The following is a 19,176-nucleotide window of genomic DNA, read 5'->3' as shown; positions in this document are numbered from 1 at the left end:
GGAACAATATTCAATCATAAAATCCCTTTGCACAAGCTGCTGCACACGGGAAGCTTTTTCGCGACATAGTGGCCCCTACTAATGGAGAAAACCAACGAATCTCTTCGGTTTTTGAGGTGGATGCATTAACTTTTGGACTGATTATGGCCCATTGAAAGGTAAATCTTCATTTTTTTTCACCTTTATAGTTTCAACTACCTTTGGAATGTTACATTAGTACTTTTTCTTTGTGTTGACTTTTTTGTATCAAATTGGATTTCATCTCACAAAACAAAATGTTTTTTTCTCGGCCATGTGTTTCATGGATATCATATGGCAATGTTTTCTTTCTACAGGCTTATTTTTATTTATATGGGTCGTGTGTTTATTCCATTTTACTCTAACTATAATTATTTTCATCTCTTCTGTCTTCAGGGTTCAGGTGTCAGAAGAGAAGAGGAGCTTGATTGATGTGATGGGTGACTTTTAACAATCGATCGGCCGACTGGCTGAATCAGCATCAGTGTTTCAGAGTTTTGGTGGGTGAACGTGCACAACAAAGAAGCAGCATAAAACCAAAATATACATAGCATTATTATGACTGTATGAACAGATTGTGATTGATGGAGAATAATGAAATGGTCCTGCTGAATATAAATTGTGCCAGTTCCATGTTATTCCGTGCAATGTTTACGAGACAAAAGAGAAGACTGTACTGGAAAGCAGAATCAAAATGATAATTACTAGTTGCTCTTTTCGTCATTGAAGATTTCTTCAATATTTATTCGATAATGGAATCATCTTGATTTGGCTTGATTGATTGTTGATTCCATTATCGCTTGCTGACTCTCGAGAGATTTTTGTTTAACATTGGAGCTTGATCATCATCAATTAGAATAATGCCGATTTATATTTGTACGATAAAGTGATAACAAAAGCATGATTGATGACTTTAGCCCAAAAGACAACTTAAATGATAAAAGTACCTATATGTTACAGGACCCTGCCGACGCACCGGACTTAACGAACACCAGACACACGAAAGTCCGGTGTAAAATGAGAATTTTTTTACCACCGGAAAATCTCTACACTGGACTTAAGGAAGTCGGATGTCCAGTGTCGGCCGGAGAAGGATATTTTTTTCCACCGGACAATCAAAACACCGGACATGACCAGTCCGGTGCGTCCGGTGTTTCTTAATTTTTTGTTTCATAAATGTCCGGCGTCCAAAATTCCCTGTATGCAACACCGGACTGATAGCGTCTGGTGTAACGAAAGGATACTTTTTGCCACCGGACAAATACACCGGACAGCCGGTGCGTCGGCAGGGTCCTTATGTTACTTTTGATGGTAGCGCGAATATATTTTCAAACAAGATATCTTTCACAAAAAAGTGTTTTTTACAGGCAAATCAACTTATATTTTCATAAACTCTTTGACGTGAGATTGTAGATAACGCTTGTTATTATTACCGCCTAATAAATAGTAATGGCGTTACTTTAATATACTTATATGAATTATAGAAGTTTTTGAATTTTATTCTGCAAGGCAAGGTTCTTGAAAAAATTAGTTTGGACTGGTTTGGATTGATTTTATAAATGAAACATTGGGAACATCTTTTTGCCGAACACACAATATCGCAAAAATAGACTCACAAAAAGACAAAATTTCATCACGCAAAAAATCTCACTAGTCTTGATATGTTACTGGAAATTATTGCTAGGCTGCTGATTCCTTTTTGGAAAATTGATACTACATTTGAAGTGAATGATATCATAAAGAGGTAGCACATTTTGAGAGATTGTATACTAGGTTCTAATGGCTAAAAAGCTCAAAATCATCTTTCAAACTACGCACTATTTTCTTTTAAATTTTGAAGGGAAATGTATAATATAATTTTTGAATTGTTGATAAATTTGTCTTTGTAAAAGTTTTATAGAGCATCAAAAACTCACAAAAAGATGGGATAAAAGTCTTTCAATTTATTCAGATAAACTACCAGCCTAAAGCCTAATGGAATATCTTTGTTGTTGGTCATTCAGCCATTGCACAAGAAACATGTGTGTTCTTTTTTGTCACTTGCACTATTTTTTATAAGAACAAGTAAATTTTTTTAAAGGTTTGGCTGTCCTTTTTTGCACTTTGAGCCTAAAATTGTTTTTGAATTGCTCAAAACCCAGCGTATTTAATTTTTGAGCCTCGTATTGTTTTTATAAAATTCTTATAAAAAAGAAAGAGTTGAGTTGGAAAACATTATCAATAAAAGTTTGACTTATAAAAATAATTTGTTAGTGTCGAAATTTCTTCGCTTTGCGAAAACGGAACGGTCGTTCCGCAACCCCTTTTATGTTGATTGAGGTTTGTTATTGTTTTGATTCGATGTAATCGTACACGAAAGTTGATTCCGTGCGCCATCGACACGAAAGTTATCAAGGCTAGATTTTAATTTTCAAGGCTAGTCGGCCGGTGCATCATGAAGATTTAGCCATAGGTTTCTTCGCCTGCCTCCACCATCTTGAATTAGAAAACAAAGTAGATGTATGTTTTGCACGCTCAACAACAGCACTTCAAACAAATATCTATCTTGAATAATAACCACTATAAGATATAAGATATACGCTGAAATCTCAAAACATTCTATTCAAAATGGCGGAAAGACTGTGAAGGTTGGTATTTTACAGTCTGAGAAAATCCTTCTAATCCTTCTAAACTGCTTCGTAGACCAGACAGTTTCATTGGTTGTTTTTGTCAGAAGATTAGTGACCAAAATTTTTGATTGGAGCAAGCTGGATTATTTTGTAAACTTTTTTTCTTCTATTTCTAAATGTTCGCTAGCCAAAAGCGAATTTTTTGAAATGACCCAGGCGTCCGCGCTCGATGGAAAGAGTTACATCGGATCACCCAAAGTACCCTCATGTTTTTTTTTTATTTTCTTATCTCTGATCCTGTCTCTCTCTTTTCTGACTGTCTGAGTTTCTGAGTTTCTGAGACTTAGTTTCTCATTTCTGACTGAGTTTTCATACCTGTCAATAGGGTGGACAGGCCAAAATTTTCCCCTCAATTTTTAGAAACCAAACTAATTTTATTTGAAAGTCCTTACCTTTGTGAGAAAAATGAGGGGTCATTTGTTAAAATTGGTTAAGTAGTTCCAAAGTTATTCCATTTTCAAACCACAAAAAAACCACCTTTTCAAAGAATCGCCTCCTTACACCACGCCAGCAAGAAATAATTTTCGGAAGCACCAAAATCGCGCCAAAAATGGCGGATGAAATCTAGTCTTCCGCGTGGCGGGCGTGAGAAGTTTTGCTGGCGCGGTCTGAAAATCGGCCCGATGACTGTTAAACTTTAGCTTATCGATAATGAGCTGGAAATGATAGCTAAAAACAAATTTCACCACTAGAAAGCTGAAATCCTCAGCTTTCAGATGGTGTAAGCTGCTTAAATGAAAAAATCCGCAATCTTGTTAAAAAATCGCAATTTCTTCTTATTTTTCGAAATTCCAGACGGCCTGTAGATTTTCAAATAAAGCAGGTTGTGATAGATTGTAGCCTAATCTTACCCTGGGTTTACTAAAAAAACCGCGATTGAAAAGATGCACCAGCTCAATATCGACAGCCATTTGTTTCAATGTGGGTCGAGAATTTTCCGGTGCCGTGGTCAGCGCTAAATCGCGTTTTCAACTTGACGTCGAAAAACATGAATATCTTTGGAAAGAAAATAGATACCTTGATGCAGTTTTTTTTACTTGTTTCCCTGATAATTCCTGATTGATTTGAAAAAAAGAATGAACACATTTGGATGATTTAAAGGTAAGTACTAATGCCTTGAAGTTCATTTTTGTAAATTCTTCCTCGTTCCGCGCAAAAAATCCCGACGAGTGCGCACCCTACTGTCAATCATTTGTCCATCAATTTCGACCAACTTAATTTTCGCACCGAGTGGGATTCGAACCACCACCAAAGAAAGACCTTCAGATTCGGAAGCCAGCGCTCTATCCACTGAGCCATCGCCGCACAGCAAATCCACGCAATTCATAACATATTATACCAAACTAGCAAAAGACGGGGGTAATGTTATTATAATATGGGTAAAAGTACCCCTTTTTTAAACCTGACTGAAATTCGAGCCGTTACTAGCAACCCTGCGGGGCCCAAGGCGCCGAGTATGCACCCGGCACAGTGACAAGCCGTTACTAGCAACCCTGACCCTACCTAACTGTTAGTTAATCAATTCCAAACAACAAAACCCCCGGAAAGGTGACTATCAGCGATCCGTGGATAAAAAAATAAAAAAACGAAAAATAAAAAAATGAAGGTAACTTTGGGTGATCCGATATAACTCTCTCCGCGCTCGATAGGATCGATCATCGGAACGGCTCGATGACGGATCGATATATGATCGATGGATTACTTATCGATCCGGATAGGAGATCGATGGAAGATTCAGCCATTAAAAAGTCTTGAGTATCGACCCTTCGTTGATCCATTATCGAGCTAGTATTTCAATCGAGTATATCGATTCGTCATCGATCGTTAATCGATTCGTCATTGATTATAAATCGATGACGAATCGATATATACTCGATAGGGTCGATAAGATCGATAAAAGATCGATGATAGATCGATGATAGATTGATGATAGATCGATAACTAATCATACCAGACGTAATTAATCGAACAGTTCGATTACCGAACTAATCGAACTTTGTCGAACTCAATCGGACGACAAAAGTTCGATTAAATTCTTTAATCGAACTTTTCAAAAGTCGCTAAAATTGTGAGTATTCGATTAAGTTCGACAAAACATATTAAGTTCGACAAAGTTCGACAACGAGAAATGTTCAACAAATTCGACAAAAAACTCCTTTCGAAAAAGTTCGACAACAAAAAATGACCTCCTTTGGATACTACCGTTGACAGCCCCTGGGGGTCCCGGCCGAGGTCCCGGGGGTCCGATCGGTGCTCACTGGTCAGGGGGGATGTGAGAGTACATGCCTGCACTGTTGGGGGTCCGTTCAAAGTTCCTCAAAGTGCCGTCAAAAGCCGGCAAAAATTGCCAAAAATCACCTCCTCAATTGAGGCTGCTACACCCCTTTCTCACCAGGAAAAATCGCCGGTGAGACCAATTGAGGCCTCTACAGCCCTCCACAGCCCCCATAGCCCTTCGGATACCCTCTGCCTTGCTCTCCCTCAAAGCCAGTACCCTCCGTCAGTGCTCCGAAGCCTTTAAAAGGCTTGGAAAGGCTTAAAAATTGGTGAAAATTGGTCAAAATGGGAAAAAATGACCTCCTTTGGGTATCACCGTGGACGGCCGCTGGAGGTCCCGACCGGGGTTCCGGGGAGTTTGATCGGTGCCCACTGGTCAGGGGGGATGTGAGGGTACACGCCTGCATCGGTGGGGGTCCTTCAAAGTTCCTCAAAGCGTCGTTAAAAGCCGGCAAAAAGTGCGATCGAATTACACGCAATTGGAGCGGCCTTCAGTTACTCGGGTTTTCTCAAATTTTTATTTGATTAAACTTGACAAAGTTCGATTAAGTCGATTAATGTAATCGAACTAATCGAACTGTCGAGGTCTCTTTAAAAAAAGTTCGATTAAGTTCGATTTCAGTAATCGAACTTAATCGAACTTTGTATTTTGAGAAATTTGTGAGTATTCGATTAAAATTCGACAACCGAACTTAGTCGAACATTAATCGGCCAACAAAGTTCGATTAAGTTCGACAAAGTTCGATTAAAGATACCGTTCGATTGGTTCGATTAATTACGTCTGGATCATAAGCTTAAAAAAATCTTGAGTATCGATCCTCTATCGATCTCCTATCCGGATCGATAAGTAATCCATCGATCACATATCGATCCGTCATCAAGCCGTTCCGATGATTGATCCTATCGAGCGCGGACGCCTGGAATGACACAATTAGCTATAAATTTTCAGTTAGTTCATCTCGAAAAATATCCTTTGACTTTTGACATGATAAAGTTATAAATTTATTGCTTTATTCAGATTTTCCGACTCTTTCCTACTGTTCCATCAATAATGCCAAAAACATTTTGTTCAACCACCTTCCTCACTTCACAAGATAGGCCACCATAGAATGAACTTCTTTTTCGGCTAGTACGAAACGCAGGTCCAGGTCCTGCCAGGTCACAGGTTTCAGGGTCAGGGTTCAGGTTTCAGGGTCAGGGTTCAGGTTTCAGGGCCAGGGTTCAGGTTTCAGAGCCAGGGTTCAGGTTTCAGGGTTCAGGTTAAAATTGTCTACATTGCAGACCAGAATGTTCCGAGGTATATTTATTTATTCTGCAGACCATTTGCTAGAGTTCGTGTTCTATATAATAAAAGTGTTTTCTTTTTAAACTTTTAATAGTTTGGTGGTGAACAATACTTTTTAAAATATGAGACAGCAGGTACGTTGCTTTGAAAATATTTCATAATTCAATTGACGTAGTAGAAATTATCTTTTTGTTACAAAACTGGTTGAATAAACAATAATTAAGATTATTGAAATTAAAATATTCTATTACAAGCAGAATTATAAATCAAAGCATTGACCAAGAACAATTACCATTATATTGAAAAATGTATTAATGGGCAGAATAATAACGAAAAATAATAAGTTCTATTATTCCTCCTGTAAAAAGAAATGGCTGGAATAGAAGCTGACGAATTTTTTTCTCTTTTCCGTAAAACCTGGCAAAACTAACTTAATTTTTTGTTGAATTTGTGTTCTTAAAAGAAAAATTTCATCCTCGTTCGTAACAACGTAGCTTTTATTTACTCAAGCGAAACACTAACTGTAAACACTTTTATCAAATAAAGATGTGAAAGGTCGGGTGTGAATGCATTCTTGTGCATTCCATTCAGCCCTCGCTTTTTTGTTTGACCCCCCCCCCACACACACAAAGAGAGTAAAGAGAAAAGAGAAGTAAAGAGGTCAGCAATTTGAAAAAGGCAAGTCTGTATTGTAGACAATTTTAACCTGAACTCTGAACCCTGAACCCTGGCCCTGAAACCTGAACCCTGGCCCTGAAACCTGTGACCTGAACCTGCGTTTCGTACTAGCCGCTTCTTTTTATAGGATGAACCATATTCATGTGGCTTTCAGCCTTGTACTCCATCATTGTATTGGCCGAAGTGCCGTGGTGAGATTTTATTGAAAAAATGCAAAACCTATGCAAAAAGAAAAAGTATTAATATAAAACTTATCTGCATTATAGGCATTATATAAAGTGTAATCTTGTAGATTTAAAGAAAGATTTAAATTTGCCTCTCTTGAAAACCAAAAATAATTATATTCACTCATCTCTTTCTTAGAACAAGCACTTCCAAAAACCATAACATTAGACATAAACTCAAGCTGAAAAATCACTAACGAAGGTACAAGAATAATCCTTATTTGCCTGACTGTAAAATATTCTCCTGGGAATAGCACTGCAAAATGATCAAATTAAAACATTGATCTGAACCCCCTGATTTACAGTGGATTTTACTAACGTGTGGTGCTTGACCTTGTATATCAAAACGATGGTTTTAATATTTTCTTTTTCAGGAGGAAAGAATGTGATGCTGGTCAAAAATAGTGTGACATTTTTATTTCTCAAAAAAACCACCAAATTTAGAATTTTGCTAATATCTTTCTCAAAACTTGGTATCCTGAAGTAAGATTTCAGGAGGTGATAGAGCTAATGAAGACAAAGCCATAGATATAAGTATTTCCCTTATTCGAGCCAGTTTGAGGTTGACAGGCCAAAAGTGACTAGTTCAAGGAAATGTCATCCTCAGAAAAGGGAACTAAAAAGGAAATGTAAAAATTGGTGAGAATAGCTCCCTGGATAGTTATACAGGACAAAAAGTGTTAAAAGAACCAAGATTTCCTGTTATATTACCTAATTTGAGGTTGACAAAATCGATGTTATTAAAATGCACTGTAAACCTCAAAATTTGGACTTAGAACATTACAATATGTTTTAAGTAAGGCAAAAATGCTAAGCAAAGACAGATTTTCAAACAAAACCCATTAAATGAGCTGTTTTTGAGGTTGACAAGCCGGAAAAGTCTGTATTCAGTCAAAATTGGACAGAAAAGGCTTTTTGGGGTGTCAACCTCAAAAAACTCTTCAATAACCATTCGAATCCAATTCCATAGTCTTTCTGTCTTAAAAACAAATAGAATTGAGGTTTACAAATGATTTTAAAAGAGCTTCTGGTTGTTTCCATCAAAAGGCACTTTACCTTGCATTGAAATAAAAGTTGTTGTCAACCTCAAAACTTGCTCATATAACAGACATTTCCTTGAAAAAAGATTTTTAGATGGTCAATAATGATATTTTGTAAGCCAAAGTCATTATATTGATCTATCTTTGTCAAAATTATGCACAAAACTAATGTCAACCTCATTTTTGGATCCATTTAATAAATGTCAACCTCAAATAACACCCTTCATAGCAATTTTCAACCCTTTGAGATAATTTCAGAGCTATAACATATCCAAAATCTAATTCAAAAGTCAACTTACAGGGAGTCAAAGAACCCTAACAGTGTCAACCTCAGGCCGTGTTACCCTCAACTTTTGCTCCTACTTCAAAAAAGCATATCTCGAGTTAGGGTAAACCTCATAAAAAGATACTTATATGTCTGGAAAGCAAAATTATTCAGCCTAACCATACTAAAGTTTCAGTTGTCAACCTCGAACTTAGCACATTTCATGGGGCAAAATGTAAACCTCGACAAAAATGTCACAAATACCCCCTCTATTTTTGACCAGCATCATGTCGGACGTCATAATCACTGCTTTCAATTTGCGTGTTTTGAAAGTTTGTTGTGTGTACTCTTAGTAGGGGGAATTTTGTTCGATTTTTTGAAATCGCTCGATTGTTTTGTTAGAAGCACTTGTTATACATTTTTGGAAAACTAAGGGGTAGGGTAATCAAAATTACTTAGGTTCCAATTTTTTTTCGGACACTTTGGTGTGATTTTCGGACAATAATTACGGTCTCAGGCAAAAATTATAGGGTCAAAAATTAATGAAAATTTTAGCTTGAGAAAACAGAGACCTGTTGTATATTTTTGAAAAGCTCTCAAAAAATTAAGATTAGAGATATATTGCGAGTATAGGTGATTTCAGTACCTAACTCGAGATATTGAGCTTCAAATAGCGCAAAAACTGTACAAAACAGCTGTTTCTGGCTGAAAAACACTGTTTTTAAGGGTTAATATCTTGAGTTTGGTACAGAAATCACCTATACTTGCAATACTCTTAGGTTCCAAATAAACGGCCCCCCCCCCGCTTGTTAATTTTTCGAAAATTTTCCAATCCCCCCGGACCTTATTAGGACCCCCCCGTTTATTAATCTCTAAGAATATTTTCAGCTGTCAAAGAGAAGGCCCCTTATTTTGCTCTAAATAGCCTGATTTTATCCTATTTGTACCTTATTTTTGGGTTTCAGAAGTACAATTCCCCCCCGGCAATTAGGCCCCCCCCCCCCGTTTATTAAAATCTAGAAAATTTTCGAACCCCCCGTTTATTCGAACCCCCCCCCCCCCCTTTATTTGGAACCTATGAGTATATCTCTAATCTTAATTTTTTGAGAGCTTTCCAAAAATCATAGTGTCCTCCCCCCCCTTTATAAAGGGGGGGGAAATCAATTTTCGAGTTTTGAATGGGTGAGGGGGGAAAATGAAAATTTGAATAATAAAGGGGGGAAAAAAAAGAGGGGGGAAAACATCGATAGTTGGCAAATTTGGTGGGGGGAAGTGTGAAATCACTTCAATTTTATCTCAGCAACCAAGGTCAGTCCACATGATATCATGTGATTAGATCATGATTGAAAATTAACCAATTTTTGTTCTATTTTGTATAGTATTCCTTTTGCAGCAAAATTTTACGTCTGTGTCAGGTTGAAATTTGAGAAATTTATACGGGTATATGGGGGGGAAATGATATTTTCAGAATTTTCTGGGGGGAAAGCAAAAAAGAGGGGGGAAACTAAAAAACTGAAAAGTCATAGGGGGGGGGAAAAAAGAGGGGGGAGATTTAAAAAAATCAAGAATTTGGTGGGGGGAACAAACCCTGGAGGACACTATGAAAAATATTGGAATTTGGACCAAAGTTGCACATCATTAAAAGGATCATTTTGAAAAAAAATTTTTTTGAAATTTTATTCACTTTATTGCAAATTTTCGTATTTTGCTGATTTCTGCTGACGTCAGCAAAATTTGAAAAAAAGGATTATGCAAAAGTGTTTTTGTTAATGATATGCAACTTTGGTCCAATTATCATGTTTATACCATTAGCCAAACTGGAGTTATTTAAAAAACAAATTTTGCTGACGTATGGTATTTTCAGTTCTTGAAATAAAAGTGAAAACGGCACAGACAAAATATGTACAGGAACTAGAATAAAATAAAAATGAGTACACAGCTAAGCTTATTAAAGGACAAATCACAAACACATAAAATAATACAGCATAAAAATACAAACTAATAACAAAAACATGAGTAAATACTGAAATATAAACTGACATTGACAAAAAAGGGCATCACTAAAACCATATACGCTGGTCATAAAAAAGAAAAAAGGAAGCTTCCCAAAAGATGCTGGGGAGGGTGGTGGAGCAAAAATACAGCAGTCAGCACTAGGCAAATGAAGAACTGAAAAAGGTCCATGTGGAAGAACTGAGGCCTTAAATAAGCATGAGAGTGAGGCTGTCCCAAGAGTCCGGATATATATCAAAACAAACCATTTGCATCTAAACTCTGATATACAAAACATATATCAGAACCTTAAACACAAGTGGCCGAAAAGGGGGGAGAGCAGAGAGGCACACAGAATATCTACATGGTATTTTCAGTTCTTGAAATAAAAGTGAAAACGGCACAGACAAAATATGTACAGGAACTAGAATAAAATAAAAATGTCCAAATCCAATGTGAAGGTAGGTGTTAGGTTAAAGTTGAAATATGTGAAGAAATAGAACGCTGGGCATGCAAACGCTGCGACAAGGGCATGTGTAAGTAAAGATACATCGCATCGGACTTCCAATCACCCATGATTGCAATAGAGTCAAGAGGGACACCAGCCTCTAATGCAAAGGTGGCCCCACCACGTCTGAATGAGTGTGACCCATATTGACGGTGTGAGAGCCCAGAACGAGACAGGTGAGCCTGAAGGATGCGCATGAAATCCCGGTAGATAAAAATCCTATTCGACCCAAGATGAGAATCTCTCCAACAAAAGGCTTGATCAGATGGGAGTGCCCCAGGGGTGAGGGAGAAGGCACGAGAAACAGCCGAAACAGGACAAAGGTGGGAAGAGGGTATGGCCACCAGCGGTATAGTAACAGTACGCTGACCGAACTGGATGGTCTTACTCCATCTCACCTTGATGTGAACCCCTGAACCCACAAAGGTGAAGTCAGACCTGGTGAGAAAGGTGACCGGGGAAAATTCCCTCTGGGAAACCGGCAAAAGGTGACTCTTCCGGAAAAGCCCAAAGAAGGAAACAAGACACAAAGCCCAAAAAGAAGCCTGCTTGCTATCCAGAAGGTTGAGCTGGGAGTGAATGAAGGAAAGGATATCCACTGTGATGGGGAGCTTGGGAACGGGAGGGATACCCTTGGAACGCTTGATACCCTTGAGCACAGAGGAAAGGAACCAGTTGTCAAGAAGAGGGTTCGGGAAACCCATCTCACGGTGCAGCAGACCAACAAAATTCAAATAAACACAAACAGACTGCGGCAACAGGAACCTAGCAAGGTAGGCAGCATACATGCAGATGTGAATGCAGTCAGCCGGAGCTGGTTGAATGTCAAGCATATGACAAAACTGAAGATAGACCTTACGGTGCGTACGGTAGGCCTTGCGGGTATTGACAGCATAGGTGGCTTCACGATAGAACTGCACATCTGCCAGCAGTGAAGACGCAAAGTCTAAAAGGCAGAGTGAAGGCATGAGCCAGACCCATACAAACCAAGAAGAAACAAGAAACAGTTCTCAGACATGTGCCAGACAATGTCATCAGATAAAGCAAACCGATAAAAGTGGTCACAAAGATACTGGAGAAAAGCCGCAAGATGTTTGTGTTCATGCAATCGAGAGACATGATCAGCAACAACATTCAGGACCCCGGGGACATGGAAAACTTTGAGGCGAAAGTTATATGTGGCAGAACACCAGAACAGACGCCTGAGGTAAGTCATCATGAGCGGGTTTCGAGATGATCCTTTGTTTAGCATACCCACTGCAGCCGTGTTGTCACAGTAAATATGGACTACCTTATTACACAAGTAAGGAGCCCATCGTTCTAAGGCAAACACAATGCAAAGAGCCTCCTTGTAATTGATGTGCAAACCTGCTAAAGCAGGGGCATCAATTAACAAGTTGGAATAAAACCAGTCGTTCTCAAACACTGCTCCAATACCTGTCTTGCAGGCATCTGTGTGGATATTAGTCACAGGTCGCATGTCATGGAATGAGCACTGACCGTTAAAAACGTCAAGAAAATCTAGCCACCAAGAGATGTCCTTAAAAAATTCCTCATTGAGCAGACACTTGGATGACTGCTTTTGTAAGGAACCCATAAGGTCCAAGATCCGACGCAAGAAGGTCCTGCCGCCATAGATGACTTTGCAGGCCCAATTGAGACGGCCAGCCAGCTGTTGTAACTGTCTTTTAGATGCACGAGCTCGGGACTGAAAAGACATCAGAACGTCTCTCAGGTCACCTAGCTTTTTGGCAGGAAGTGCGAGAGTCAATGTTGTAGTATCAATCTCAACACCAAGAAACACAAGTTTCTGGCAAGGTGAAACAAGCTTAGAAGGACTGATAGTGAAACCTAGGGATATCAGGAGTGAGTGAAGGGTATCAAAAGCGGTTTGGCATTCCTGCCGAGTCCGACCAATGACCAGGAAATCATCAAGATATACAATGATCAAAGGAAAGCCTCTTCTCTGCATCATGCGCCGAACACTCTGGGTCAAACGATGAAATATACCAGGAGCGCTGCGTGCTCCAAAAGGGAGACGTGTGTCTTTTAGATACGTGTAGTGCTCATCCCCACTAAATTTCCACTTCAAACCAAGAGCAGCATGGTTAGCAGGGTGGACGGGGACAGATCTGTACGCGTGTCTCAAATCTATCTTGGCGATAAAGAAATTTTTCCCTATCAACCGACAGGCGTCATCTAGGGTCTGAAAAGATTGTTTCTCAATATCAATATAAGAATTGACACCCAAACCGTGGGGCATCGAACAGTCGTGGATCAAACGGAGATCCTCTGAATCAGGCTTTGGAACTGCTCCAAGTGCACTGACAATAACAGGTTTTTCATTCGCTAAAATATAATTTCCAGCCGAGAGATGAAATTCAACGTCAAACTGAAAAGCTTGAACGTCTCAAGGCTGCAAGAAATCGCCCATCTCGTCCCGCCACACCGCCTGCGAACCAAAACAATATTCCACGCTCAGGGGAAACCCGTTCTACGGAATCCGCCATCTTTAAATCGTCTGATAACATGTCTACGTTACTTCATCGCCCGCTTCTTTCACATCAACAAACTTCTGCTGGTGCTTCGTTTGGTTTTTAACCCATTGACCACCCCGTCAAATAGAAATTGACGGTCTGGATCATCAGGATTTCTGTCCCAACTGCAGAGTCAAGCGGAGATGGAGCAGGTTTATCGGAAAGGGATGAGAGCCACCCTCGCCAGGAGAAGGAAAACTTGGTGAGATTTTCCGCAAACCAGTGAACCAACCTTTCGGTTACAAGCATTGAGCAACTTGCAAGGAGACTTCTGACATCCTTCCGAGAATTGAACATGCACAAATCTCCAACCGGGAGAGATGAGACTGATGGCTGGACCCTTATTGTTACCCGCAGCCAGACAAAAGACGAATCACTCTTGGGTGTGGAAGTATCATTGCCCAGCCCAGTCCACGAGGGTAGCTTCGCAGCCCAGCGAGGCAAGAACAACCTCATGTAGGTGACTATGATCGTACTCCATGAGAATCCATAGGTGTGTGCTGCAGAATCCGAAATTCATCATCATACGCAGCACGGATTGCCATGTGTACTTAGTCGCCAATTCTAGAACCTTGATCGCATAGAGAGGTATTCCTGTACATGAAGAAGGGTGGAAAGCTTCCCAGAAAAAAAGTAGCTCATAAAAAATTCTAGATTCGCATATTATATGCTCTATTGTAACGGAAGAAAGTTTAGGTTTGGAGTCCTGTAAAATTAAAGCCAACTTGCAGTTATGTCGTGTACGACAAAACTTTTTCATCCTCAGCAGGGCGAATTCTGGAAACAAGTCTACAATACGTATGCTTTACCTCTAGTGATGTCATTTGTACGTGTTGGGCGCAGGAAAAGTTCATTTTGTGTAATGGCGATGACAAACGAGGATCTGACCATTCAAACCAGGATTCAACAAGGGAACAGAGCACCAGTAGCAGCAAACCAAACGAGCACAGCAGAATTGTTGATGTGAAAGAAGCGGCGATGAAGTAACGTAGACATGTTATCAGACGATTTAAAGATGGCGGATCCAGTAGAACGGGTTCCCCTGAGCGTGGAATATTGTTTGGTTCGCAGGCGGTGTGCGGGACGAGATGGCGATTTCTTGCAGCCTTGAGACGTGTTCAAGCTTTTCAGTTTGACGTGAATTCTCTTAAGGGTGTTTTCTTCCTTAAATAGTTTTCCTGTTCAAGCCTAATTGATTCCAAAAGTTCAGACTCTTGATTTTTTAAAAGTTGTAAATGTTGGCGGTATTGGTTCAGCTGTTCATCTGACATGGCCACAGTGTTGGGGTTTTTCCCAGAGTCTATTGGACTAGCAACACGACTAGACCGTGTTCTGTTCGGAGAATATGTGGTGGAGGAGCTTGGTGAAACAGGGCCTTGACAATTCCTACCTGGTGGGCCAAAGGTATGAATATCGTGATTTCTTTGGCATCCAGGGCATTTCTTTTTCCTTGTGGCATTGGTGGTGTCATCCTCAGCAGCTGGGGTAGGAGTTAGAGGAGGGGTGGTCAGGAACATCAGGATAGTAAAAAACAGTCTTTGTGATAGCATGTTGATTAGAAGTACAGCACAGCAAGGATATAATAAAACAGCAAAAATACAGCAGTCAGCACTAGGCAAATGAAGAACTGAAAAAGGTCCATGTGGAAGAACTGAGGCCTTAAATACGCATGAGAGTGAGGCTGTCCCAAGAGTCCGGATATATATCAAAACAAACCATTTGCATCTAAACTCTGATATACAAAACATATATCAGAACCGAAACCTGTCAAATTTGATAAAAAATTATCATATTTTTGGTCTGTCCATAGCATTTTCAATTTCAAGGTCAAATTAAAGTTTTAGACTATTTTTTATCATTTCCAAAAAAAAGACCTTGTTAATTTTTTATCATTTTTTTGTCATCACTTTAGGTGCTAATAAGTTGTCTTGATTTGATTGTTGTGACACAGGACCTCAACAGTGTTAAAGATTTATCAATTTTTGAAGATAACATATCCACTGATATTTGTCAATATTCACTATGTTCAAATAATTGATGAAAGTTTAACACATGATATCAATGTCCACAAGTAGGCCAAAATTGGTCTCATATTATTGATCGTGTCAATCTCTCATGCCAAACCAAAGGAAACATCAAATTCAGGAAGGAATGATAAGAAAACTTCATCATCAACCATTTCTTGTAACAATCACACAAAAATCATGATCCAATTCAACTCATTAAAGCATAAAAACCAAAGAAAAATAGCGAAAGAGCGGTAGCAACCAGTTGTTTATTTTTGCCGCCATCTTTATTTTGACTGTTAAAAGGCAGTATGGTCTGATCAACAATACGCTTCCGAACCGAGCGACGTTTCCCGATCGAGAAGGATACTTATATTTTCCGGTGACGTTTCTCGAAGAAATGACGTATTCATCGTCGTATGAAAAACATCTTACTGTTTTTCACGCCGGAGCTCGATTTAAAAAGAGATTTGGGAAAAATCCATTACGTAATGCTTCCAACAGACAGTCGGGTGCAGGTGACAATTCTCCATATTGGGACTTAAGACAGTTGCACACGACGACGAAATTCTGAATGGAAACGAGGCTAAAAAAGCTGAAAAATCGATTTTATCACCCCGCATATCAGCTTTTTTCCCGCGCTTTTGCCAAAAGAATCGCACTCGCTCGCTGCGCTTGCACGTGCGTAATAAAGGAAGATGGCTGTTCTTGTGGATTGACTTTCTGGTTACCCCATATAAACACGATGTGACATGAAAGTGAAGAGACATGATTTGTTGGTTATTGTTTGATTTCTTGACTTGTATATCTCATGGCAAATGGGATAGCAAATGACTTTTCATGTATTGATTGGCTCTACGTATGATACCTCTAACTTTGAACACCTCCAGAATGTTGAAAAAAGCATTTTATGAGATAAAGTTTCGATTGTAATTTTCATGGAAATTTTTAAGCGACAGATTTGACTTGGCGTCAGTTTTGTTTGGTTGATAAATCTTTAGCTTCACCATGACCGCCCTTACCAAAATATTGACTAGAAAAGTATACTTTCAGTATATAGAAAGTATACTGCATTCATACTTTTGCTCAAATTTAAAGATTAAAGTATACTCTAAGTATACTTATAAAAATCAAAGCATCACTCAAATTAACAAAATGTGTACTGCATTTATACTGCAATCAGAAAGTATAAGAAAAGTATACTGTTTTTATACTTTACTGTACTTTTTTTTGAAAAAAAGATAAAAAGAAAAATAATTAGGTGCATTAGATCAAAAAGTATACTTTAAGTATACTGCCCTTGGAGAGGGAAAGTTCTTATTTGTTTTGAAATCATTTTTCCTTTGTTAATTTTCATGCATGAAAGATTTTTTTTAAAAGAAGTGAATATCTCATAAAAACTTTGAAACACATGAAAAAATTCTCTCATAACATCAGAACATTAAATGAGTGTGGTGTTGTGAGAGAAATTTGTTTTTGACCATTTTTTGAAAGTTTTTAAACATTTATAAATTTGAAGATGAAGGGTTTGCTAACGATAAGTAAAGTTGGATGGTGTGCAGTGACCTTGCTTATGTAAGTATAAAGATTACCTGTATATTATTCAAACTTAATGGTGCACTATATACCCAGTCTTTGACAGCATGATGAGCTAGGTAGTTTAAGTTAAGCCTGGTGTGAGTCAAGTGAGTGGATACAGATTTTCTTTAAAGAGCTTTCAAGAATATTTACTTTTTAATGCTACTTACAGTTACTTTACTGTTACTTTCAATGTATCAGATTAATGGAGTTTGGTTTTAAAATTTCTTGAAATTCATAAGCCATAGGCATGAACTTTTCAAATTTCATTGAAAATGTGTTTTGAATGGCCATGTGGTTAATACTAGCAATTTCTATGAAAGTATACTTTATTTATACTTTTTTGCAGTATATATGAAGTATATTTCCATGCAGTATACTTAAAGTATATGGAATATTGTTCCAAAAATTTAGTACTTAAAGTATACTTCCTAAAACATCAAAATATATACTGAAAGTATACTTTTAGTACTTCTGAAAGTATACTTGCAGTACAAAATAACATATACTTAAAGTATACTGAGTTTTGATAAGGGCGTGGGATGATTTTCAATAAACTTTTGATGTTATACACAGTCACTCTTACACATGATGACTCCAGCCATGATTGGTATCAGACAGTCAGAATGTTGGAAATAAAACATTTTACGAGAAATTGTTGATAGAAATTATATTGACTTATTTTTACAATTTTGGTGGTGTGGGTTTTGTTGGTTGATAATGTTTACACTGTGGGATCCTGTTACGGTATATATATTGATTGTTGTTTGTTGGAATACACCGTTTAACAGTCTCGCCATCTCCACCGTAGAGGCGGTAGGTAAAAATAAATGCTCACTTTAGTGTTCATACGCGTGCGCAACCGACACCTGTTAAACGGTGTATTGATTACCAAAAAAAAGAGAACCTTTTTTTGATAAAATACTTTATTTTTTTCATGAACCGTGTGGATGGTTGACATCTTTCTCTAGTCTAGTCTTGTAAACCAATGCAGTGTCTGTTTTCAAATCTTGAATTCTCTATACCTACTGAATTTTTAAAATATGCATGATACAGTAATTATGCATGGCTGTATCATTGTTATGCTGGAGTACATAATTATTCAATATGGCTGCCTCTTTAAAAAAAGGTCTACTGTTTACAACTATTTAAATGCTTTAAAACTTTGAGCCACATTTTTTTCTTTGTTGCTATTAAAGATAGATTTTTACTTTGTCGTAATGTAAATTTATTGTAAAGTTTTAGTTTTTGAGTTTAGTTCATCTGCAGTAGTATTTTTTCAGTAATCCTTAAATCTTGTGAATAAAGTAACATTTAACCAGACTTATTGCCCTCATTATATTCAAATTTGTATTTTTTTTAGGACTGATAAGTACATATTTTTAAACACCAAATCAAAGCAAACAACATGCCAGTTCTTTCTGGACAAATATATATGTATACTTTATTATGTGTGCTTTTCTATATATGTCAATAATGACCTTCATTTTTAAGGAAATATTTAGTCGCAATTTTGCGATTCTTGTTTTCCTTTACAAAAAGATTTTTTATTTCTAGATATCTTTGAATCTGTACCCAATGAAACACTTTAACTGATTTTGGACATATTTTAGGGGTATTTTGCGGAAACGATAGTTTTTCGCCAAAATTAAAATTATAAGAACTATATTTAAGATAACAACTTTCCTGTCAGTTTGAATGATAAATTTTGAAGGTGCTGGCTTGAAATTTTCACAGAATTATCTTGATGTACTATTTCATTGATTTCTAGAAAGATTTCACTAAAATATTGTGAAGGCATTTCGAGGCACCTTATTAATTTTTTAGTTCTTTCAGCCCAGCCATTTTGTGCTTGTTTAAATTTCTTATTGTTGATCTTTCCTGCACAATGATATTATAATGCAAGTGTATTATCAAGGGCATATCATTAATGTCTAAAACGCACTGCGAAGTAAGTATTAACGACAAACTAATAAAGTTTACCATTAAAGATGCTACACTACTTATTTCTTGATCAACAAATAGTCATCAAATACGACAGAGATAGAACAGTAGAAATTCAGATGTTATCATTCCAGCCGCGGCTTTCTTATACTATG

General features: G+C 37.9%; 1 protein-coding gene and 1 long non-coding RNA gene across 5 annotated transcripts in view; both read right to left on the bottom strand.

Annotated features, from left to right (window-relative positions):
* The window catches only part of LOC136819057 (mucin-2-like), a 33,471-nt gene extending 29,216 nt beyond the window's left edge, over positions 1–4,255 (bottom strand). For all 4 annotated transcript variants that reach the window (XM_067075223.1, XM_067075222.1, XM_067075224.1 and 1 more), the window contains exon 1: positions 3,080–4,255. Coding sequence is in view for 3 of the 4 variants with exons in the window: in XM_067075222.1 (XP_066931323.1) it covers positions 3,080–3,104 (25 nt within the window). In the remaining variant the exon portion in view is untranslated. The remainder of the gene's footprint in view (positions 1–3,079) is intronic.
* Positions 4,256–10,809: 6,554 nt separating this feature from the next.
* On the bottom strand, positions 10,810–14,356 carry LOC136819070 (uncharacterized). Its single transcript, XR_010848391.1, has 2 exons — positions 14,303–14,356; positions 10,810–11,902 (listed from the first exon to the last, which is right to left on the bottom strand). It is a non-coding gene; the product is annotated as an uncharacterized lncRNA (long non-coding RNA).
* Between the last annotated feature and the right edge of the window lie 4,820 nt (positions 14,357–19,176).

Source organism: Clytia hemisphaerica, unplaced genomic scaffold (genome assembly GCF_902728285.1).
Source record: "Clytia hemisphaerica strain Z4C2 unplaced genomic scaffold, Clytia hemisphaerica genome assembly, whole genome shotgun sequence".
NCBI classification, from domain to species: Eukaryota; Metazoa; Cnidaria; class Hydrozoa; order Leptothecata; family Clytiidae; genus Clytia; species Clytia hemisphaerica.
The sequence above is the reverse complement of the archived record's forward strand: the minus strand, read 5'-3'. Positions and strand labels throughout refer to the sequence as shown.